General features: G+C 45.2%; 1 protein-coding gene across 1 annotated transcript; it reads right to left on the bottom strand.

Annotated features, from left to right (window-relative positions):
• Positions 1–21,184: 21,184 nt before the first annotated feature.
• LOC119958681 (ras-related protein Rab-13-like) lies at positions 21,185–22,171 on the bottom strand. Its single transcript, XM_038787258.1, has one exon. The coding sequence runs from the start codon at positions 22,169–22,171 to the stop codon at positions 21,563–21,565; it is 609 nt and encodes a 202-aa protein (XP_038643186.1). The 3' UTR covers positions 21,185–21,562.
• Between the last annotated feature and the right edge of the window lie 2,725 nt (positions 22,172–24,896).

Genomic DNA, 24,896 nt, shown 5'->3' with positions numbered 1-24,896 from the left:
TTCTGCACTGTATATTCGATGTATCAACGTGAGTTTACTTCAGCCATTATGACAGCGGTCTACATCCCACCCCAAGCAGAAATGAGGATGGCGCTGGACGAACTGTATACAGTTATATACAACTGCGAAACATAATACTTGGAGGCCTTGTTCACTTCAAGCCGTAAACTTCAACCATGCCAAACTTAAGAGTGTACTGCCAAACTTCCACTAGCACATCTCCCGTCCCACCAGGAGCGACAACACTCTTGACCACTGCTACTCAAAAGTCAAGGGCGACTACCGTTCCATCCCCCGACCGCACTTTGGTAAATCAGACCATAAGACGCTTCTCCCGGCAAAGAAGCAGAAGATCAAGCGGAGAATACAGCTAAGAAGGTTGTGCAGTGCTGATCCAAGGGAACATAATAGCTCTTACGTGACTGCTTAGAGACAGTGGACTAGTCCATATTTAAGAACTCAGCGACCGACTTAAATGAGTTTGCCACCACAGAATTCCGTCACAGAATTCATCAGAAAATGTGTGGAGGACTGCGTGCCAAACAAAGCAGTACATACGTTCCCCAACCGGAAACTATGGCTTAATCACGAGATTGACTCTCTGCTGAAGTACAGTTCTGAGGCGTTCAAATCAGACGACACTGACATATACAGGAAATTCAGGTACAACCTCCGCAAAGAAATCCGGTGATGCCAAGACAGAATATCAAACCAATCGAGAGTCACAGACAGACTCTCGGCGGATGTGGCGAGAGCTAATCAACATAACGGGCTACAAAGCGAAGCAGGGCAGTGTTTCCGGCAGCAGCGCACCCGTCCCTGATGAACTTAATGCATTCTATGCTCGGCTCGAGCAGGAAACGAACGATTCGCTGTCGCCTGCCCATGCAGCCCATAACTAAACCATACCCACCATCATAGCTCCCGATGTCAGATGAGCCTTCCTGAAACTAAACCCTCGGAAGGCGACTGGTACGGACGGGATTCCTGGTCGTGCACTCAGAGCCTGCGTGGACTAGATGGCAAATGTGTTCGCGTACATCTTTAACCTGTCCCTACTTCCCTCCGAGGTCCCCATCTGCTTGCAGAAGACCACCATCATACCGGTGCCAAAGAAGAACCAGGCATCGTGCTTCAATGACTGCCGTCCCGTGGCCTTGACTTCAATCGTAATGATGTGCTTCGAGATGTTGGTCATGAAGCGCATCACGTCCGTACTCCCAGAACACCTTGATCCGCTGCAATTCGCATACCACTACAACGGTGGGACAACAAACGCCATCTCCCTGGCACTACACTCATCCCTTTAACATCTCACCAACAACGACCCCTACGTCAGACTCCTATTTATTGACTACAGCTCTGCGTTCATCACCATAATCTCAGCCAAGCTCCAAAACCTGGGACGTGGCTCCTCAGTCTGCAAATGGAACCTCGACTATCTAACCTCAGACCATAAAGAGTAAGGATGAAAAACATCACCTCCTCAACAATGGTCCTCAATACCGGGGCCTAGAAAGGCTGCGTACTTATCCCCCTACTAAACTTCCTATATACTCACGACTGCGTGGCAAAATTTGTTTTCAACTCCATCTACAAGTTGCTGACGATACGACCATAGTGGGGCGGATCTCGAATGACGACGAGTAAGTTTACAGGAGGGAGATTGGAACCTAGTGGAGTGGTGCTGCGATAGCAATCTCTCCCTCAATGCTAGCAAAACTAAAGAGCTGTCATTGAATTCAGCAAGCAACTGTACACACCCCTGTCTTCATCAACGGTCGGAGGTGAAGATGGTTAGCAGTTTCAAAATTATCGTGGTACACATCTCCAAAAATCTGTTCTGGTCCATCTAAGTTGACGCTACCACCAGGAAAGCACAACAGCGCCTGTACAGACTTAGGAAACTAAGGAAATTCGGCATGTCCACACTGATTCTTACCAACTTTAAATATGCAATATAGAAATCATTCTATCTGGCTGCATCACAGCCTGGAATGGCAACTGCTCGGCACAGGACCAGAAGAAACTTCAGAGTGTCGAGAACAACGCCCAGTCCATCACACCAACCTGCCTCCCATCCATTGACTCAATCTCCACTCCCCGCTGCTTTGGAAAAGCGGGCAGCATCATCAAAAACCTCTCCGACCCGGCTTACTCACTCTTCCAACTCCTTCCATAGGGCAGGAGATACAGATGTCTGCCCGCATAGGCACTAACGACACAGGAAAGACAAGGGATAGGGATGTAAGGCAGGAATTCAGCGAGCCAGGGTGGAATATTACAGCTAGAACAAACAGAGTTATTATCTCTGGATTGTTATCTGTGCCACGTGCTGGGAAGACGAGGAATAGGGGGAGAGAGCAGTTCAACACGAGGCAACAGGGATGGTGGAGGAGGGAGTGTCTCAGATACCTGGATAATTAGGGTTCATTCTGGGGTAGGTGGTACGTCTACAAACGGGATGATCTACACTTGGACCAAAGGGGTACCAATATCCTGGGGTCGGGGAGAGGGGAATTTGCTAATGCTCTTCGGGAGGGTTTAAACTAATTCAACAGGGGGTTGGGAACATTAAATGTAGCTAAAGTATACAGGGGGTTGAAAATAGTGAGGTCATGAGTAAGATTTCAAGGTTGCAGGAGTCTACCGGCAGGCAGGAATGTTGTTTAAAGAATGTCTACTTCAACGACTGGAGCATCCGGAATACGGAACTTGCAGCATGGATTGGTATGTGGGACTTAGATGTTGTGGTCATTTCGGAGACATGGATAGAGCAGGGACAGGAATGGTTGTTGCAGGTTCCGGGTTCAGATATTTCAGTCAGCTCAGGGAAGTTGGTAAAAGAGGGGGGGGGGGGCATTGTTAGCCACGGACAGTATTATGGTGGCAGAAAGGACGTTTGATGAGGACTAGTAGACTGAGGTAATATGGGCTGAAGTTAGAAACAGGAAAGGTGAGGTCACACTTTTGGGAGTTTTCTATCGGCCTCCGAAAAGTTCCAGAGATGTAAAGCAAAGTATTGCAAAGATTATTCTGGATACGACCGAACGTAACAGGGCAGTAGTTATGGGGGGGCTATAACTTTCCAAATACTGACTGGTAACGCTATAGTTCCAGTACTTTAGATGGGTCCGTTTTTTCCAATGTGTGCAGGACGGTTTCCTGAGACACTTCGTAGAAAGGCCAACAAGAGACGAGGCCACATTGGATTTGGTACTAGGTAATGAACTAGGCCAGGTGTTAGATTTGGAGGTCGGTGAGCACTTTGGTGATAGCGACCACAATTCGGTTACGTTTACTTTAGGGATGGAAATGGATAGGTATATACAGCACGGCAAGAGTTATAGCTAGGGGAAAGGCCGTTTTAATGCAATGCTGCATAGAATGGGGAAGGAAACTGCAAGGTATGGGCACATTTGAAATGTAGCACTTGTTCAAGGACATGATAATGCGTGTCCTTGATAAGTATGTAACTGTCAGGCAGGGAGGAATTGGTCGAGCGAAGGGAACCGTGATTTGCTGAAGTAGTTGAAACACTTGTCAAGAGGAAGAAGGAGGCTTATGTAAAGATGAGACGTGAAGGTTCAATTCGGACGCTCGAGAGTTACAAGTTAGCTAGGAAGGACTTAAAAAGGGAGCTGAGGAGGACCAAATGGGGACACGAGAAGTCTTTTGCAGGTAGGATCAAGAATAACCCTAAAGCTTTATTACAGATATGTGAGGAATACAAGAACGACTAGGGTAAGAGTAGGGCCAGTCAAGGTCAGTAGTGGGAGGTTGCGCGTGGAGTCTGAGGAGATAGGAGAGGTAGTAAATAAGAACATAAGAACATAAGAACTAGGAGCAGGAGTAGGCCATCTGGCCCCTCGAGCCTGCTCCGCCATTCAATGAGATCATGGCTGATCTTTTGTGGACTCAGCTCCACTGTCTGGCCCGAACACCATAACCCTTAATCCCTTTATTCTTCAAAAAACTATCTATCTTTACCTTAAAAACATGTAATGAAGGAGCCTCAACTGCTTCACTGGGCAAGGAATTCCATAGATTCACAACCCTTTGGGTGAAGAAGTTCCTCCTAAACTCAGTTCTAAATCTACTTCCCCTTATTTTGAGGCTATGCCCCCTAGTTCTGCTGTCACCCGCCAGTGGAAACAACCTGCCCGCATCTATCCTATCTATTCCCTTCATAATTTTAAATGTTTCTATAAGATCCCCCCTCATCCTTCTAAATTCCAACGAGTACAGTCCCAGTCTACTCAACCTCTCCTCATAATCCAACCCCTTCAGCTCTGGGATTAACCTAGTGAATCTCCTCTGCACACCCTCCAGCGCCAGTACGTCCTTTCTCAAGTAAGGAGACCAAAACTGAACACAATACTCCAGGTGTGGCCACACTAACACCTTATACAATTGCAACATAACCTCCCTAGTCTTAAACTCCATCCCTCTAGCAATGAAGGACAAAATTCCATTTGCCTTCTTAATCACCTGTTGCACTTGTAAACCAACCTTCTGTGACTCATGCACTAGCACACCCAAGTCTCTCTGAACAGCGGCATGCTTTAATATTTTATCGTTTAAATAATAATCCCGTTTGCTGTTATTCCTACCAAAATGGATAACCTCACATTTGTCAACATTGTATTCCATGAATTTTTGTCGTCAGTATTCACGTCGGAAAAATACAATGTTGTCGAGGGGAATACTGAGATACAGGCTATTGGACTAGAAGTGCTTGAAGTTCAGAAGGAGGAAGTGTTAGCAAATCTGGAAAGATCGAAAATAGGTAAGTCCCCTGGGCTGGATGGGATTTATCCTAGGATTCTCTGCGAAGCAAGGGAAGAGTTTGCTGAGCCTTTGGCTTTGATTTTAAGTCATCTTTGTCTATAGGGATAGTGCCAGAAGAATGGAGGATAACAAATGTTGTCCCGTTGTTCAAGAAGGGGATAAGAGATAATCGCGGTAACTATAGACCAGTGAGCCTTAGTTGTGGGCAAAGTCTTGGAAAGGTTTATATGAGATAGGATGTATAATCATCTGGAAAGGACTAATTTGATTAGAGATAGTCAACATAGTTTTGTGAAGGGTAGGTCATGCCTCACAAATCTTATTGAGTTCTTTGAGAAGGTGACCAAACAGGTGGATGAGGATAAAGCAGTTGATGTGGTGTATATGGATTTCATTAAAGCGTTTGAAAAGGTTTCCCACGGTAGGCTATTGCAGAAAGTACGGAGGAATGGGATTCACAGTGATTTAGCAGTTTGGATCACAAATTGGCTAGCTGAAAGAAGACAAAGGGCGGTGGTTGATGGGAAATGTTCACACTTGAGCGCAGTTACTGGTGTACCAGAAGTATCTGTTTTGGGGCCACTGATGTTTGTCATTATTATAAATGACCTAGAGGAGGGCGTAGAAGGATGTGTGAGTAAATTTGCAGATGACACTAAAGTCGGTGGAGTTGTGGACAGTGCGGAAGGATTTAACAAGTTACAGAGCGACATAGATAAGCTGCAGAGCTGGCCTGAAGGTGGCAAGTGGAGTTCAAAGCAGAAAAGTGTGAGGTGATTCATTTTTGAAGGAATAACAGGAAGACAGAATACTGGGCTAATGGTAAGATTCTTGGTAGTGTGGATGAACAGAGAGATTTCGGTGTCCATGTACATAGATCCCTGAAAGTTGCCGCTCAGGTTGAGACGGTTGTTAAGAAGGCGTCCGGTGTGTTAGCTTTTATTGGTAGAGGGATTGAGTTTCTGAGCCATGAGATCATGTTGCAGCTGTACAAAACGCTGGTGCTGCGGCATTTGGCGTATTGCATGCAATTCTGAACGCCGCATTATAGGAAGGATGTGGAAGCATTGGAAAGGGTGCAGAGGAGATTTACCAGGATGTTGCCTGGTATGGAGGGAAGATCTTATGATGGAAGGCTGAGGGACTTGAGGCTGTTTTCCTTAGAGAGAAGATGGTTAAGAGGTGACTTAATTGAAGCATTCAAGATGATCAGAGGTTTAGATAGGGTGGACAGTGAGATCCTTTACCCTCGGATGGTGGTGTCTACCACGAGGGGAGGGAGCATTAAATTGAAGGGAGATAGATACAGGACAGATGTCAGACGTAGGTTCATAACTCAGAGTGTAGTAAGTGCGTGGAATGCCCTGCCTGCAACAGTAGTGGACTGGCCAACACTGAGGCCATTCAAATGGTCATTGGATAGACATATGGATGCATAGGGGATAGTGTAGATGGGCTTCAGTGTGGTTTCACAGGCCGGTGCAACATCGAGGGCCGAAGGGCCTGTACTGCTCTGTAACGTTCTATGTTCTATGTTCAATGGTTACTTATTTTGTTATATTTAGACAATTTTATCGTTATTGTTGTTATCGATGCGTTGAAATGATTGAGGGCGATGCGTCAGATTATTAAATATCTCTCTTTTTGAGTTGGGAGGGGTGGGATGAACCAATTGAGGAGGGCACTTGGTGACCGAGATCCCTCCAAATGTTGTACGTCAGTCGGTACTAAAGGGGAGTGGGCAGTTTGGATAATATGGACAGGGTCCTTTTATTTCTGTCTTCCTGTGGGAATTACAATGTCAGAAAAAATGTTCATAACTGGTAGTAAAGTGAGGGCGGTAGTTATTACGGGGAGACAGATTAGTACGGGGGGGGGGTAATTATACTCGGGGGAAAGCGGTTGGCAGATTGAGGGGAATGCTGGTATAATCGGGAATGAGGGTGTTTGGAGGAGGTTGCGGTGAGGGGAAAGGGGTTAAGATGCCGGTAACACGATGAAGTGGATCACATTATGGACAAAGATGCCACAGACAGCAAAGGGAGCCATTGGCAGATTATTTGCATGTCCAGTGCACTGCAGCTAAAGCAAAATGATTCACTCACATCTGTTGATGTCGACGTGTAGAGATAGGCACAGGAGGGAACCATTTGGCCCTTTGAACATGCCTCACCATTCAATAATAATATTTTGATTATCTGTATTGTCACACGCAGGCTTTCATTAACACTGCAATGAAGTAAGTGTGACAAGTTCTTAGTCGCCAACCAAAGCGCCAGTTCAGGTACACCGAAGGAGAATTTAGAATGTCCAAATTAACTAAAAGGACGTCTTTCAGGACTTGTGGGAGCAAGTAGGAGCACCCAGAGGAAACCCACACAGACACGGGAAGAAAGTGCAGACTCCACACAGACAGGTACCCAATCCAGGAATCGAACCTGGGACTCTGGCGCTGTGTAACGGCAGTGCTAACTACCATGTTAGCATGATGCTCTCCATGTTCCTGTACTCGCGTCCCCTCGCAATGATAGCCAGCATTTCATGTGCCTTTCCTTCCTAACTGCTTATTGAACTTGCATGCTTTCACTGGTGTACTGGGGCACCAGGTTCCTCTGTATATCCACATTTCCTAATCTATCACCATTTAAATCATACTCAGACATTCTGGTTTTCTGTCTGAAATTCACAAGTTTCCACGTCATGCTGAGTCTGCCACGTATTTTCTCAGTCACTGGATTTCTCCAAATCATCTCGAAGCCCCTTCTTAGCATCCTCACACTCACATCCCCATCAAGTTTTGTGTCGACAGCAAACTTTGAAATATTAAGTTTGGTTCCCTGATTCAAATGATTGATGTAAATTAGTGTATCTCTGTGTTAAGTCTAAATAGTGCACGGAACAATCTAATCCTGTTGCTGTGTCTTTCTGGCACTCTATCTGGACCCCTCTCTCTAAACACTCTTATCCATTTCATCAATTGACAGTCACTGCACTTTGAAAGTGCTCATTGCCTGTGATAATTGTAGTTAAACTATAGTCCATCCAGATGTGATCGTCCTTTGGAAGAGAAATCCAATTAATCTCCTTCCATTTACTGATGGAGAAGTGATCCCCGCATTTTATATCTGTTTAGTGGAGTCTGTCTTTATGAGGGTGTGCGTGTTACAATGTATGTCGAAGTTTCTCTCAGTCTGTTCCGCGGTTCCCCTGGTCCAAGACTATGTTTCTCTCTCCACAGATGCTGCCTGTCCTTCTCAGTATTTTAGCATTTTCTGCATCGGTACAATGGCAAGAAGGTATAACTGGTCTTGTACAAGACACTAGTTAGACCTCAGCTGGAATACTGTGCACAGTTCTGGGAGCCATGTTAGACGTATTAGATGCTGTGGTATGAAGATACAAAAGATCTGCTCCTTTTTCACCAACACATTTGTATTTCTTCCAACAGACTCTGCACAAAACTCTGCACATCACTAGACCCAGAGGCCACCTGAAGCCCCTTTACATATCAGTGACAATTATTGGACACTTAACATAAGTAAGACATCTAATTGCAACGTCACTTAACTCATTACTTAACAATCTCCACTTCCTTGGAGGAGGAAAAACTATTAGGTGGAAATAAAATTCCAAGAAACTAAAACATACACGTGATTTCCCCCCTTTTCCCCCAGTTGTTTTCGTTTGGAAGAAAAAAACAGTCACAGATACAGACGCCCTTCATTAACAAAATCCAAAAGTTTCGGTGAACTAGCCCCTCTTTTCGTAAAACACTCCCACAGGGTTATTATCAATTTGACCGTCGATAGGTATATTACCCAAATCTCCATGTCCCAAAAATAAGACAATATCTGTTATATAAAAGGCCATATCCACCGCTTCCACAAGGCTTAACGTCTCAGCAGCCAAAGTGCTTTTGACCACTCTCCTTATTTTCTGTGTTTCTCACACAAGAGGGCAACATTTACCATCGTTCTACAAAATGAAAATTATAAAACCTCCTGCTCTTGAAACCACATAACATAAATTTTCATAGGACGCATCACTATAAACTATGAGCGTCAAGTGCCTAAGGTCACCTGAAACCCGGAACTTCAAAAAACACTCCTGCATTTTTTGTTTGGCCAACGCTGTATTTGCTCTTATTATGCCTTCCACTTTGGGATCATTCATATTTGTATTCAAATCTAAGACATCAAAACTCACGTCCGGTCTAGTCTGTCTACCTAATCAGTTCTGTTGCCCAATTAAACTTCGCAGTTGCTCTTTTTCTATCTTTGAAACCATTGGGTATTTTTGTGAAACCTGGCCACGACTAATTGCTATTTGGGCTGATGGTTTCATAATAAGATTGCTGACGTAAAGTTGCCCCTAACTTAGTCTGTCCGATATCCAGTCCAATATACTTAATTGCTCCGGAAGCCTGACTTCCAACCCTGATTTCTTTCCTCAAACCAGAGATTACAATAGCGTCAAAATCACGAGTCCCACACCACAAAAAAATCATCGACATGTATCATAAAGATGCCAGAAAGTTTTTCTTTATAGTGCCAGTAAAACATTCCAGGATCTGCTTTCAACAGGCAACAGTCGAACTTTATCAAAACTGACCTGCCCGAAAAGTACCACACTCTAGATTCATCATTTAATCAATATACACATATGTTCAACTTCCAGAGTACCTCTTCTGTGTTAGCTGCTTCTTTTGGAGGACGAAGAAAAATGTCTCTCTGGAGCTGATCTATATATTTGCATTCCCATGCCTTTGTGGATAATAGAGCTAAGAAAATCTTTAAAATAACCTTTCCTACTGTAGGTGAATCCACTCTTAAATCCTGATCTTCTATAAGTTTTCTTCAAATCCCCTTGCCACAAGCCTGGCCTTTGCCTTATAAGTTCCATCCGCAAGAACCTTTACCGTGCAAATCCATCTATGGGATAGAACTTTCTATCCCCTATCCGGTACTTCAGTGCATTCTCCAAATTCACTCCAACTATGCAATTCTTGCTGATTAGCATCTTTGATAACTTTTTCATCTAATTTATTCGAAGCCACGAAAATCTCACGTGCACGTGGGCTTCTACTCCTATTAGTATTCGTTGTCTTCCTCATGGTCCGAGATCTTGATAAACTACGTCCGCTCACCCGCCTGGTATCTCGTTCTGTACTGCTGCTGCTTCATCTTTCCCTTCTGTTGTGGGATGTCTTTTCATATAGTACTCGACCTTTTCCAGCGAACCTGTTCACAATCCGATGTACTATCTGAACTGGAACTGCGTTTCTGTGCCATCCATTTCTGAACTTCGTTTTCCCAGTCTTAACACTCTCCCCCGAATGCTGTACATTCAACCAATGTTCGTACTTTCCAGTTGCCTTCTCTGCTCTAGTAATAACAGTTGCATTCTTCCATTGACTAGACCCTTCAGGCAAGTATGTCTTTTGTACCAACTGTTGGAATTTGCCCTATCGGAAAAATAGCCTGCTCCAATTTATCAGAATTGTCATGTTCCTCGAGAGAAACCCTGTCTATATCAGTTAACTTGTCCTCATAGTTCTGTAACACTTACGTACCAGATGACTCTGGTTCCCCATCATGTCTGTCTGCTCTGTCTAAATTTATAAATTTGTATTCGGTACCCATTATCCTTGATGAATGTACCCTGACAGTTTGATTACAATTTTGCAAAATAATTGTTTGGCCATCTATGCCTTTGACCTTTCCTGGGCCTTTCCATTCATTGGAATTGTCTCTCTTGTGGTATACCATGCCTCCTTGCTGAAAAGCGGCATCTGATGGCCGTCCATTATGTACTAAAGCTCTGCCAATTCTTTCAGAGACTTCTGCTTCCAAAATAGCTTTTCTACTGCTATGTAATGCATTTACATGTTCAGCAAAATCAGCGCTGATTGTAAACCCCTCCCAAACTGCAGGCTGGTCATCCAAAATAGGCGGAATTTTAGGATTTCTAACAAACACTAATTGATAAGGACTATAGCCCCCAACCGTCGGCAATGAATTTTTTGCATTTACCGCCAATGCGAAGACACCATTACTAAATGGACTTTTTGCAGCCGTGTTCATAACTCTGATATTCATGATTTCACACATATCCCTAAACACATCTTTCGCAATTTGTCGCCAATTGTCATTTGTCAAATGTTATTTGTCAGTAATGGAATACAATAGTGTCTTGACTGTGAAAATGGTAAGTCCACCGACTTTCGAAAAACTTGCCTTATCCTGACTTCAGAGTACTATCATCCCCAAAGCTGAAACTTGTGGAACTATCAAATTGATTAACCTTGTTACGACTTTCAGCATTCAAGGAGTCCAGATAACATTTTAACCAGTCAATCCTACACATAGTAGATGTGCAGCCACTACTCACTACAGCACAGTTGAAGTATTCTGAACCCAACACATTCATTACCGGCGTAACACTGCTTGTTAATAGGACAGTGCCTTTTTTCTGGTCACTATCTTTTTCCTCTTCTGACTATTCATGTCACGTGTCGCTTCAAACACTCTATCATAACGAGTTGGACAGTTGAAAGCATAATGATATTGAGAGTCACATCGAAATAATCGATTTATCATGCCGCGTGCATTTCTAAGGTCCATCTTCCTAGTTTAGGTTCTAACTGGGTTTGTGTCTTCATAATTTCCAGATCTCGGTCTCCTTTGACAGTCTAGAGGCCTGTTCGAATCCATACATTTTCGCAATGCTGTTAGTACTGTATCTTCCATATTCTGCCTTATTGCAGGCTCACCTATTTGGGTCATCAGAGCCATCGAAATCGAATGTTTCCCCAGAAACCTTTGAAAGCTTGTATCATCTGTTCGAATAAGGTATCCTTATCCGTAAACTGTACTCCTGTCAATACCAGAAGCCCATCCATGTTGCTCAGTCAATTAATTTGAAGGCCAACACAGACTGTGGAAATTCCATGTTGTGTTTCTGCAGCCTTTAATATAGAACATAGAACATAGAACATAGAACATAGAACAGTACAGCACAGAACAGCACAGACCAGGCCCTTCGGCCCTCGATGTTGTGCCGAGCAATGATCACCCGACTAAAACCCACTTATTCACCCTATACCCAACAACCCCCCCCTTAACCTTACTTTTTTAGGACACTGCGAGCAATTTAGCATGGCCAATCCACCTAACCCGCACATCTTTGGACGGTGGGAGGAAACCGCAGCACCCGGAGGAAACCCACGCACACACGGGGAGGACGTGCAGACTCCACACAGGCAGTGACCCAGCCGGGAATCGAACCTGGGACCATGGAGCTGTGAAGCATTTATGCTAACCACCATGCTACTGTGCTGCCCAAAATATCGTCTGCCAAATTTCATTATATACTGTGCCATGGATAAATCCTCCAATTTCCGGGTTATCAAAGTCGGACCATGCTTTAAACGCCCATAACAAGTCATCTTTCTGATAGACCTTATCCAAATATTGTAATAAAGTCGCCAGACCTTCTTCTGCATCTAACACTTCCAATTCCAGCTCAGAAAGCACTTTGTTTAGGATTTTACTGCCATATAGTAAAGAAAGAGCCAATGCCACACCTTGTTTTCTCTTTCCCAAAGCAGTTACCTTAGTCCACATAACAACTGCACTTCTCCATTGGCCGTACTATTCCCTTTCAGAAAATAAGGGAGGATAGTCATATCCAGTCATCTTTATCCTGAGTTCAGCCATATATCCCTGTTTTAACTCACTACTTGTTTTGATCTGGAAAAATTGTATCTTTCAACTACTCATATTTGCACAGCAACCATCCTCTCCTACCAATTGTTAGACGTATTAGATGCTGTGGTATGAAGAGACAAAAGTTCTGTTCCTTTTTCACCAATAAACTTTTTTTCTTCCAACAGACTCTACACAAAACTCTACACATTTCCAGGCCAGAGGCCACCTGAAGCCCCTTTACATATCAGTGTCAATTATTGGACACTTAACATATATGAGGAAACTAATTTAATGTCTCTTAATCCATTACATAACAATGAGAGATGAGGACCTTGAGATGATGGTTCTCACGACGGAGGTAGTGATTGGCAAGCTAATAGGGCGCAAGGTACAAAGTATATATGTCCTGATGGAATGCATCCCACAGTGTTAAAGGGATGGCTCGGGAAATTGCAAATGCACAGCAGATTATTTTACCAAAGTCCACTAGACTCTGGGCTGGTCCCGGCGGATTGGAAATTAGCAAACGTGACACCACTATTTAAAAACGGAGGAAGGCAGAAAGCGTGTAATTATAGCCCAGGGAGTTTATCTTCAGTAGCAGGGAAGATGTTCGAATCTATCATCAAGGAAGAAATAGCAAGGCATCTTGATAGACATTGTCCCATTGGGCTGACACATCATGGGTTCATAAAGGGCATGTCGTGTCGAACAAATTTAGTGGATCTTTTTGAGGACATTACCAGTGCGTTACAAACGGGGAGCCAATGTATCTGGTTTATCTGGACTTTGACAAGGTAAAACACAAAAGGATGCTGCATGAGATAAAGATGCATGGCATTAAGGATAACGTAGTAGCGTGGATAGAGGATTGATTCATTAATAGAAATCAAAGAGCGGGGATTAATAGGTGTTTGTCTTTTTCAATCAGTGGCTAGTGGTGTCCCACAGGGATAAGTGTTGGGCCCACAATTTTTCACAATTGACAGAGATGATTTGGAGTTGGGGACCAAGGGCAATGTGTCCAAGTTTGCAGACGACACTAAGATTAGTGGTAAAGCAAAAAGTGCAGAGGATACTGGAGGTCTGCAGAGGGATTTGGATAGGTTAAGTGAATGGGCTGGGCTCTGCCAGACGGAATACAATGTTAACAAATGTGAGGTTATCCATTTTGATAGGAATAACAGCAAACGGGATTATTATTAAATGATAAAATATTAAAACATGCTGTTGTGCAGAAAGACCTGGGTGTGCTAGTGAATGAGTCGTAAATAGTTGGTGTACAGGTGCAACAGGTAATTAAGAAGGCAAATGGAATTTTGTCCTTCATTGCTAGAGGGATGGAGTTTAAGAGTAGGGAGGTTATGCTGTACTTTTATAAAGTGAAGCCACACCTGGAGTACTGTGTTCCGTTTTGGTATCCTTACTTGAGAAAGGACGTACTTGCGCTGGAGTGTGTACAGAGGATAATAACTAGGTTAATGCCGGAGGTAAGGTGTTGGAATACGAGGAGAGGTTAAGTAGACTAGGACTGTACTCGTCAGAATTTAGATGGATGAGGGGAGGACCTTGTGGAAACATATAAAATTATGAAGGGAGATAGGATAGATGCGGGCAGATTGTTTCCACTGGCGGTGTGGAAGCAGAACTGGGGGACATAGCCTCAAAATAAGAGGAAGTCGAGTTTAGGAGGAACGTCTTCACCCAAAGGGTTGTGATTCTATTAAATTCCTTACCCAGTGAAGCAGTAGAGGCTCCTTCATTAAATGTTTTAAAGATAAAGAGAGGTAATTTTTCGAGGAATAAATGTATTAAAGGTTGTGGTGTTCGTGCCGGAAAGCGGAGCTGAGTCCACAAAAGATCAGCCATGATCTCATTGAAAGGCGGAGCAGGCTCGAGGGGCCAGATGGCCTACTCCTCCTTCGAGTTCTTATCTTCTTATGTTCCGTCCAGTCCGGTAACATGTCAACAGTCAAGGAAATACAGCTTCTGATCTTCGGGTACGCGAGAACAACGCAGAATCGCCGAAGAGAAACACATCTCCAAGTTCTGCACTCATGTTTACAGTCTCAACCGGGACCTGGATCCCTCGTGCATTACATTAACCCCCCTCCATCTGGTCTTGACTTGCAAAATCCTACCAACGGTCCTTGTTTGAGGCAATGCACACCTCTTTAGTCTGGGATTATCTCTCTCTAGTTGCTCCGCCTGGACCTGTAAAAACGCAATTACTTGCAAAGACTCGCATTCAAAGTATAGTCTTGAATCATTGACTTTCTCTGAACCAATGTTTGTGGAACCCACATCATGACCTGTAAGAAGTGTGACAACACCAGGCCAAAGTCCAAGAGGTTTGTTTCAAACATTAGCTTTCGGAGCACTGCTTCTTCCTCAAGTGAATGAAGAGATATGTTCCAGAAACATATATTTATAGATAAATTCAAAGGCACATAATAATAAGGCACAGTAAGAAGTCTTCCAACACCAGGTTAAAGTCCAAAATATTTGGTTCAAACACGAGCTTTCGGAGCGCAGCTCCTTCCTCAGGTGAATGGCGAGGTATGATCCAGAAACATTAATATAGACAAAGTCAGAGATGCCAGACAATGTTTGGAATGCGAGCATTTGCGGGTTATCAAATCTTTACAGATCCAGAGATCGCGGTAATCCCAGGTCAAAGAGGTGTGAATTGTCTCAAGCCAGGGCAGTTGGGAGGATTTTGCAGGCCCACGCAAGTTGGCGAAAAGTTAATGTAATGCGACATGAATCCAAGAACCCGGTTGAGGCCGCACTCATGCACTCACGCACTCACCTTAAAGGGTGAAATCACAGCAAAGCCGTGACCTGATTGGCTGGTAAGGAATGTGCTCTTATTAGCAGCAGCTGGGAGACATTTAACTCTGTACGTTGGTAAGTATTGCGATTGTAAGTAAAAAACGTATTCCTTTCATTTATTCATTTTTTTGATACTTTAATTGTAATCAGTTAAGGTAAAGTGTGAAAATGGCAGGAGATCCCAGACCCGTGTTATGTGCCTCGTGCGCAATGTGGGAGCTCAGGGACGCGGACGATGCCCCTGACTCCTTCATGTGCAGGCAGTGTGTCCAGGTGCAGCTCCTGTTACACCGCATGACAGACCTGGAGCTGCCGATGGACTCAGTTTGGAGCATCCGCGATGCTGAGGAGGTCGTGGATAGTACGTTCAATGAGTTGGTGACACCGCAGATTAGGAATGGTGTGGGAGAGAGGAAATGGGTGACCAAAAGGAAGAGAAAGAGCAGGAAGGCAGTGCAGGTGTCCCCTGCGGCCATCTCCCTCCAAAACAGGTATACCGTTTTGGATACTGTTGGATGAGATGACTCACCAGTAGCCAGGCTCATGACCCCGTAGCTGGCTCTGCTGTACAGAAGGGCGGGAAAAGACTGGCTGGGCTCTGGTCAGAGGGGATTCAATCGTAAGGAGAGTATACAGGCGTTTATGTGGTCGAACACGAGACTCCCGAATGGTATGTTGCCTCCCAGGTGCACGGGTCAGGGATGTCTCAGGTCGGCTGCAGGATATACTGAAGTTGCAGGGTGAACAGCCAGTTGTCGTGGTGCATATAGGAACCAACGATATAGGTTTTAAAAAAGGGATGAGGTCCTACAATCAGAATTTAGGGAGGTAGGAGATGTTAAAAAGTAGGACCTCAAAGGTAGTAATCTCAGGATTATTACCAGTGCCACGAAACAGTCAGATTATAACTTTAAGAATTAAGAATAGTCAGAGTGAATACGTGGCTTGTGAGATGGTGCAGGAGGGAGTGGTTCAGAATTTTGGGACATTCAAACCTGTTCAGGGGGCGGTGGGACCATTACAATTCTGAAGGTCTACACCTGGGAAGGACTGGAACCAATGTCCTCAGGGGTGCTTTTGCTAACACTGTTGGGGAGGTTTTAAACTAATGTGGCAGCGGGATGGGAACCAGATTAGGAAGTTAGAGGTCAGTAAAGAGGCAGCAACTAAAGCCAGTAAGGTACTGGATAACAAACTCAATTTGACTAAAGGGAAGAGTAGACAGGGAAAAGATGATGATCTCAAAGGGACATGTGGTCTGAGGTGCAATTGTTTTAATGCGAGATGTGTAGCAGGTAAGGACGATGAAAGGGCTTGGATTAGTTCCTGGGAATATGATGTTATTTGCATTACTGAGACTTGGTTGAGGGATGGGCAAGACTGTTAACTAAATATCCCAGGGTATAGATGCTTCAGGAGGGATAGAGAGATGGTTAAAGGGGTGGAGAAATTGCATTACTGGTCGGAGATGATATCACAGCTGTGATTAAGAGGGCACGGTGGAGCATTAGAACACTGCGAAATATGGACAGAGGTAAGAAATAGGAAGGGTGCAGTAACATTATTTGGACTCTACTATAGGCATCGCAAAAGCGAGCGTGAAATAGAGGTACAAATATGTAGACAGATTATAAACAATGTCGGAGAAATAGGGTGGTTATGATGGGAGATTTTAACTTCACCAACATTGAATGGGACTCATGTAGTGTTGGAGGCGTAGATGGAGCAGAATTTGTAAGGAGCATCCAGGAGAGTTTTTGAGAACCGAAAGTAAATAGTCCAACTCGGGAAGTGGCAATACTGGACCTGCTATTGGGGAATGGTCTCGGCGAGGTGGTTGACGTTTCAGTCGGCGATTACTTTGGGAATAGCGATCACAATTCCATAAGATTTAGAATACTCATGGACAAAGAGGAGAGTGGTCCTAAAGTAAGAGTACTAAATTGGGAAAAGGCCAACTATAACAAAATTCGGCAGGAGCTCGGAAATGTGGTTTGAGAGCAGCTGTTTAAGGGTAAATCCACATTTGAAATGTGGGCGTCTTTTAAGGAAATGTTTATTAAAGTGCAGGACAGACATGTTCCTGTGAAAATGAGAGTTAGAAATGGCACGATTAGGGAACCATGGATGGCGGGTGGAATTGCGAGACTAGCTAAGATGAAAAAGAAAACATGATTAAGATCGAGGCGACTCAAAACTGATAAAGCTTTGGAGGAATATCTGGAAAGTAGGACAAATCTCAAACGTGCAATAAAGAGGGATAAAAGGGGTCATGAAGAAAATTTTGCTGACAGGGTTAAGGAAATTCCCAAAGCCTTTTATTCGTATATAAGGAGCAAGAGGGTAACTACAGAAAGGATTTGCCCACTGAAAGACAAAAGAGGGAATTTATTCGAGGAGTCAGAGGAAATGAGTGAGCTTCTAAATGAGTACTTTGCATCGTACTCACCAAGGAGAGGGACATGATGGATGTTGAGGCTAGGGATGGATGTTTAAATACTCTAGGTCATGTCGGCATAAGGAAGGGGGAGTATTTAGGCATTTTAAAAGGCAATAAGGTGGACAAGTCCCCAGGACCGAATGGGATCTATCCCAGGTTACTGAGGGATGCTAGGGACGAAATAGCTGGGGCATTAACATATATATTTGCAGCACTCTTGAGCACGGGTGAGGTCCCGGAGGACTGGAGAATTGATAATGTTGTCCTTTGTTTAAGAAGGGTAGCAGGGATAATCCAGGGAATTATAGACCTGTGACCTTGACTTCAGTGTTAGGCAAACTATTGGAGATGATACTGAGGGATAGGATCTATTCACATTTGGAAGAAAATAGACTTATCAGTGATAGGCAGCATGGTTTTGTTCAGGGAAGGTCATGTCTTGCAAACCTATTAGAATTATTTGAATAGGTGATAAAGTTAATTGATGAGGGAAGTATCTAAGTAAGCCGAGCGTGAGACAGATGTACAAACATGTAAACAGATCATGGAAAGATATCGGAGCAACAGGGTCGTGGTGATAGGAGGGTTTAATTTACCCAACATTGACTGGGAGACACTTCGTGCCAGATGTGTAGATGGAGCAGAATTAGTAAAGAGACTCCAGGAGGGTTTTCTAGAGCAGTATGTAAATAGTTCAATTCGCGAAGGGGCCATACTGGACCTGGTGTTATGGAATGAGCCCGGCCAGGTGGTTGAAGTGTTAGTCTGGGATTACTTTGGGAACAGTGATCACAAAGCCTTAAGTTTTAGAATACACATGGACAAAGACAAGAGTGCTCCTAAAGTAAGAATGCTAAATTGGGGAGAGGCCAACTATACCCAAATTGGGGAGGAGCTGGGCAATGCGCATTGGGAGCAGCTGTTTGAAGGCAAATCCACATTTGATATGTGGGAGGCTTTTAAATTTAGGTTGATTAGAGTGCAGTACAGACATGCCCCTGTGAAAATGAGGGATAAAAATGGCAAGTTAGGTAACCATGGATGACAGGTGAAATTGTGAGTCTAGCTCAGAGGAAAAAGGAAACATACATAAGGTTTAGGCGACTGAAGGCAGAATAAACTTTGGAAGAATATCGGGATATGTTGGTCGTCTGAACAGATGAGGAAATGGTAGACGAACACTTTTATTTCGCCCTGAGGTTTGGAACCTTTATCAGAGAACATTAAACGGGGAAGACCGCACAAACAATAATGCGGAGGCAGCCCACCGTCGATTGAAATACGAACTTGGCATGCATCATCCCACCATTTGGATACTAATTGATGGCCTGCGTAAAGTACAGAAAGGTAGAGATGCATATTTTGAAAGGTTTCTAGCCGGCCATGAACCGCCACAAAAACTAAAAAAGTATAGAAATGCAGATGAATGAATACATTAAACTGTTCTTAAATTTGAAAACAGCCTTGCTCATAATTACCAAATGAACTAAACTAAAGGTTTTTTAACTTCGTTTTTAACTAAATGAACTAATTTAAGGTTTTTAATTTACAATAAAGATAAAAGAATACATGAAAGTGTTCTAAAATTTGAAAGCCTTGCTCATAATCACCAATTTAAATTTACTTGCAACAATTTGCAACAAGTTACTAGCCACAAAAACTAAAAGAATTTCTGTCGTCTGCGCCCAAACGGCCGCACCAAATTGGCTGCGCCCAATTGTCCCATGGCGCCCAAACGGCTGCGTCCAAACGGCCGCGCCAAAACGGCCGCGCCCAATTGTCCCATCCCCTGAAGCACCATTCTGAAACGAGTAATCCAGAGGGCAAAAATGAATCATGAAATATATTTAGCTGACAGAGTTAAGAAAAATCCCAAAGCCTTTTATTCATATATAAGGAGCTAGAGGTATACTGGAGAACGGGTTGGCCCACACAAAGCCAAAAGGGGAAAGTTGTGCGTGGAGTGAGAGAAAATGGGTGAGATTCTTAACGAGTACTTTGCATCGGTTCTCACCGAGGAGAAGGACGTGGCGGATGTTGAGGTTAGAGATAGATGTTTGATTACTCCAGGTCAAGTCGGCATGAGGAGGGATGATGTGTTGAGTATTTTAAAAGGAATTCAGGTGGACAAGTCCACCGGATCGGATGGGACCTATCCCAGGTTACTGAGGGAAGTGGCAAAATTAATCACTGGGACCATAACATATATCTTTGCAGCATCCTTGAACACGGCTAACATACCGGAGGACTGGAGAATTGCTAATGTTGTCTCCCAGTTTAAGAAGGATAGCAGGCATAATCCAGGTAATTACAGACAGGTGAGCCTGACGGCAGTGGTAGAGAAGCTGCTGGAGGAGATACTGAGGGAAGAAACTGGGCTTATCTGAGATAGCCAACATGGTCTTATGCAGTTAAGTCATGTCATAGCAACATAATAGAGTTCTTGGAGGAAGTGACAAAGTTGATTGATGATGGAAGGGCTGTGGATAGAACATAGAACAGTACAGCACAGAACAGGCCATTCGGCCCTCGATGTTGTGCCGAGCAATGAACACCCTACTCAAGTCAACGTATCCACCCTATACCAGTAACCCAACAACCCCCCCCCCCCCCCCATTAACCTTATTCTTTAGGACACTAAGGGCAATTTAGCATAGCCAATCCACCTAACCCGTACATCTTTGGACGGTGGGAGGAAACCGGAGCACCCGGAGGAAACCCACGCACACACGGAGAGGACGTGCAGACTCCGCACAGACAGTGACCCAGCCGGGAATCGAACCTGGGACCCTGGAGCTGTGAAGCATTTATGCTAACCACCATGCTTCCGTGCTGCACTCTTTTTTTTTCTTCTTTTTTGTTTTTCTTTTTTTTTTAATTAAAAAAAAACAAAACACTGGGGATGGGGTCTCACCCTTTCCAAATTAAGAACTGAAAAATCGGGAAACAGTGAGTAACGCCACTCCGTCGGGGTTCCAGTTAACGAGGCGGGAGGCTTCAGGCAGCTCGATGCAACCTGGTCTCCCTCCCGTCTGCGGGCCTCGACTCCTCATAGCAAGAGGATTCGAGTACAGGAGCGCGGGTGTCTTGACACAGCTGGACAAGGCCTTGCCACAGCTGGACGAGGCCCTGCCTCAGCTGGACGAGGCCTTACGGCAGCTGGACGAGGGCTTGCCGCAGCTGGACGAGGCCTTGCGGCAGCTGGACGAGGCCCTGCCGCAGCTGGACGAGGCCTTGCGGCAGCTGGACGAGGCCTTGCGGTAGCTGGACGAGGCCTTGCGGCAGCTGGACGAGGCCTTGCGGCAACTGGACGAGGCCTTGCGGCAGCTGGACGAGGCCCTGCCGCAGCTCGACGAGGCCTAGCGAGATTCAAAATGTCCACCCAACGTCACCCGCCCTCCAGCCCCCCAGACGGCGACGGCACTCGAAACATAAAAGAGACACAAACTTATTAAATATTATTTGGCAGACTTGGGCCTGCCAGCTTGCTGGGGCCGGTGGAAATCGCAGTGTGTGAGAGAGAGAGAGAGAGTGTAGAAGCTGGCCGCCTTGCGTTGAGGAATAGCGGGGTACATGGGAGTGGGGGAAAGAGGGGGAATTAGAGGCGACGTTCACACCAAGAGCGGCTCCTGAATGATCGATCCGACCGATCCATTCACCCCCCTCCTGGGGCATTCGATTTCCGTCAGCCGTCCGTCATGAGTCTCCGAGGAGGTTCCAAGGCTCTCCGGGGAGGGGAGGGGGGAGAGGAGGTTTGGGTGAGGGGTGGGGGGGGGGGTTTAGAGTCTTAAACTAAAGAGCACTTGGAGGAACTGGTCTTCGACGAGCTGTGCAGAGGAGTCTTGTAGGCCGGAGAACCAAAACCCGATTTCTTGCTCATCTTGGGCAAGATGTCGTTGGCCAACGACCGAAACGCCTCTTCCACGTTCAAACTGGATTTGGCGCTTGTTTCGAAGAATCGGATGCCGTTTTCTTTTGCCAGCTTCTCGGCCTTGTCTTTTGGCACCTTCTTTTCGTTTTCCATGTCACACTTGTTCCCTAGCAACATTCGCTCGACGGTTGCTGAGGCGTTCTCTTTAATACTTTTCATCCAATTCTGTATGTTCTCAAAGGACTGCTTATCCGTGATATCGTAAACCAGTATTATCCCCATGGCTCCTCGGTAATAGGCAGTTGTGATAGTTTTAAACCGTTCCTGTCCAGCTGTGTCCCAAACCTGCAGTTTGATCTTCTTCCCGCCAACATCTACCGTTTTGATTTTGAAGTCGATACCAATGGTGGAGATGTAGGTGCTGTTGAAGTTGTCATCGGCGAAGCGGATAATCAGACAGGTCTTCCCCACTCCACTGTCCCCGATCAGCAGAAGTTTGAAGAGATAGTCGTATGCTTTCGCCATCCCATATCATGTCCTTCAGTACAGTACATATACATGGCCTTCAGTAATACATTTGATGATGTTCCCCATGGTAGGCTGATGGAGAAAGTCTCATGGGGTCCAGGGTGTACTAGCTAGATGGTTGAAGAACTGGCTGGGCAACAGGAGACAGAGAGTAGTAGTGGAAGGGCGTTTCACAACATTGAGAACTGTGCCAGTGGTGTTCCACAGGGATCCGTTCTGGGCCCACTGTTTTGTGTGTTAATGCATAAATGATGTGGAGGAAGGTATAGGTGATCTGATGAGCAAGCTTGCAGATGGCACTAAGATTGGTGGAGTAGCAGATAGTAAAGGGCACTGCCAGAGAATGCAGCAGAATATTGATAGATTGGAGAGTTGGGCGGATTAATGTAGATGGAGTTCAATCCGGCCAAATGCGATGCGATGCAGTTTGCAAGATCCAATTCAAGAGCGAACTATACGCTAAATAAAAAAGTCCTGGGGATGTTGAGTTACAGAGAGATCTGGGTGTCCAGGTCCATTGTACACTGAAGGGGCTGCGGAGGTCGACAGTGTGCTAAATAAGATATACGGCATGCTTTCCTTCATCGAAATAGATATTGAGTACAATAGTTTTCAGGTCATGTAAGACTTTGTTTCGGCCATATTTGGACTACTGCGTACAGTTCTGGTCGCCACATTATCAAATTTATGTGGATGATTTGGAGAAGATGCAGAGGAGGTTAATGAGGATGTTGCTTCATATTGATTGCGCTAGCTATGAAGAGAGGTTGAGTAGATTAGGGTTATTTTCATTAGAACGGCGGAGGTTGAAGGGGGACCTCATTGAGGTCTACAAAATCATGAGAAGTATTGACAGGGTGGATAGCAAGAAGCTTTTTTCCCCACAGTGGGGACTCAATGACATGGGGTCACGATTTCAATGGGAGAGGGGATAAGGCAGCACGGTAGCATGGTGGTTAGCATAAATGCTTCACAGCTCCAGGGTCCCAGGTTCGGTTCCCGGCTGGGTCACTGTCTGTGCGGAGTCTGCACGTCCTCCCCGTGTGTGCATGGATTTCCTCCGGGTGCTCCGGTTTCCTCCCACAGTCCAAAGATGTGCGGGTTAGGTGGATTGGCCATAATAAATTGCCCGTAGTGTCCTAAAAAGTAAGGTGGGGGGTTGTTGGGTTACGGTATAGGGTGGATACGTGGGTTTGAGTAGGATGATCATTGCTCGGCACAACATCGAGGGCCGAAGGGCCTGTACTGTGCTGTACTGTTCTAATGGAGATATGTGTGGAAAGTTCTTCACGCAGATGGTGGTGGGTACCTGGAACGCATTGCCGGCGGAAGTGGTAGAGGCCGACACGACAGTATCATTTAAGATGTATGTAGACAGATACATGAACGGGCAGGGAGCAGAGGGATATCGATCCTCAGAAAATCGGCGACAGTTTTAGATAGAGGATCTAAAAGTTTCCATTTTTTTAAACTTCCCTTGCAGTTTCAGTGGTGGGAGGAGCTGGACAGGAGCGGTAGGTTTCCACTTTTTTTAAACTTCCCTTGCAGTTTCAGTGCGTGGGAGGAGCTGAACAGGAGCGGCCGAATTGCGCTCTGGGAAGGTGAGGAGACTTCATAAAAGAGCGGAGAGAGTGCTTTCGTTTTTCAGCGAGAGCAGTAACCAGGGGGGCTGTTTGCACTTTCATTGCGTGGGAGGAGCTGAACGGGAGCGGTAAGTTTACCTATTTTTAAAAAAAACTTCCTTGCAGTTTCAGTGCGTGGGAGGAGCTGAGTGGGAGCGGCCGAAGTGCACTCTAGGAAGGTGAGTGAACTGATATATTTGGGCAGCGGTTAAACCCGAGACACTACACGTGTAGTGTCTCCCACACGCCCTCCTCCTCAAACCAAAAAAAAATGTTAATAAGGAGCAGCTGACCAGATTATCGGCGGGAGCAGTGGTAAAGGGTCGTTGGGAAGTTAGGTTTACCTCTTTAAAACTTTAAAAACTTAACTGGAAGGGTGACATCACAGCAAAGCAGTGACCCTTTGCCTGGCAATGAAAGTGCTCCAATTAGCAGCAGCTGGGTGAAATTTAACTCTTTCTGTGTTGGTGTCTATTGTGATTGGGAAGAGAAGTCATTTTTTCACTTATTAATTATTTGATAGTATAGTTTGTAGTCAGTTAAGGTAAATGCTAAAAATGGCAGGAGATCCCAGACCCGTGTTATGCTCTTCGTGCTCAATGTGGGAGTTCAGCGACGCCGCCGATGCCCCTGAATTCTTCAGCGAAGTGTGTCCAGCTGCAGCGCCTGTTCGACCACATGACTGCTCTGGAGTTGCGGGTGGACTCACATTGGAGCATCCGCGATGCTGAGGAGGTCGTGGAAAGCACGTTCAGTGAGTTGGTCACACCGCAGGTGAGAATTGCTGATGGAGACAGGGAATGGGTGACCAAAAGGCAGAGAAAGAGCAGGAAGGAAGTGAAGGTGTCCCGTGTGGTCATCTCCCTCCAAAACAGGTATACAGTTTTGGATACTGTTGGGGGAGATGACTCATCAGGGGAAGGCAGTAGTAGCCAGGCTCATGGCATAGTGGCTGACTCTGCTGCACAGAAGAGCGGGTAAAAGACTGGCAGGGCTACAGTCATAGGGGATTCAATTGTAAGAGGAGTCGACAGGCGTTTCTCTGGTCGAAAACGAGACTCCCAAACGGTATGTTGCCTCCTGGGTGCTCGGGTCAGGGA

Source organism: Scyliorhinus canicula, chromosome 30, assembly GCF_902713615.1.
Source record: "Scyliorhinus canicula chromosome 30, sScyCan1.1, whole genome shotgun sequence".
In the NCBI taxonomy this organism is placed as follows: domain Eukaryota; kingdom Metazoa; phylum Chordata; class Chondrichthyes; order Carcharhiniformes; family Scyliorhinidae; genus Scyliorhinus; species Scyliorhinus canicula.
The sequence above is the reverse complement of the archived record's forward strand: the minus strand, read 5'-3'. Positions and strand labels throughout refer to the sequence as shown.

Excerpts from the sequence above, each read along its gene's own strand:
- LOC119958681 (XM_038787258.1), bottom strand. The coding sequence starts at position 22,171 with ATGGCGAAAGCATACGACTATCTCTTCAAACTTCTGCTGATCGGGGAC.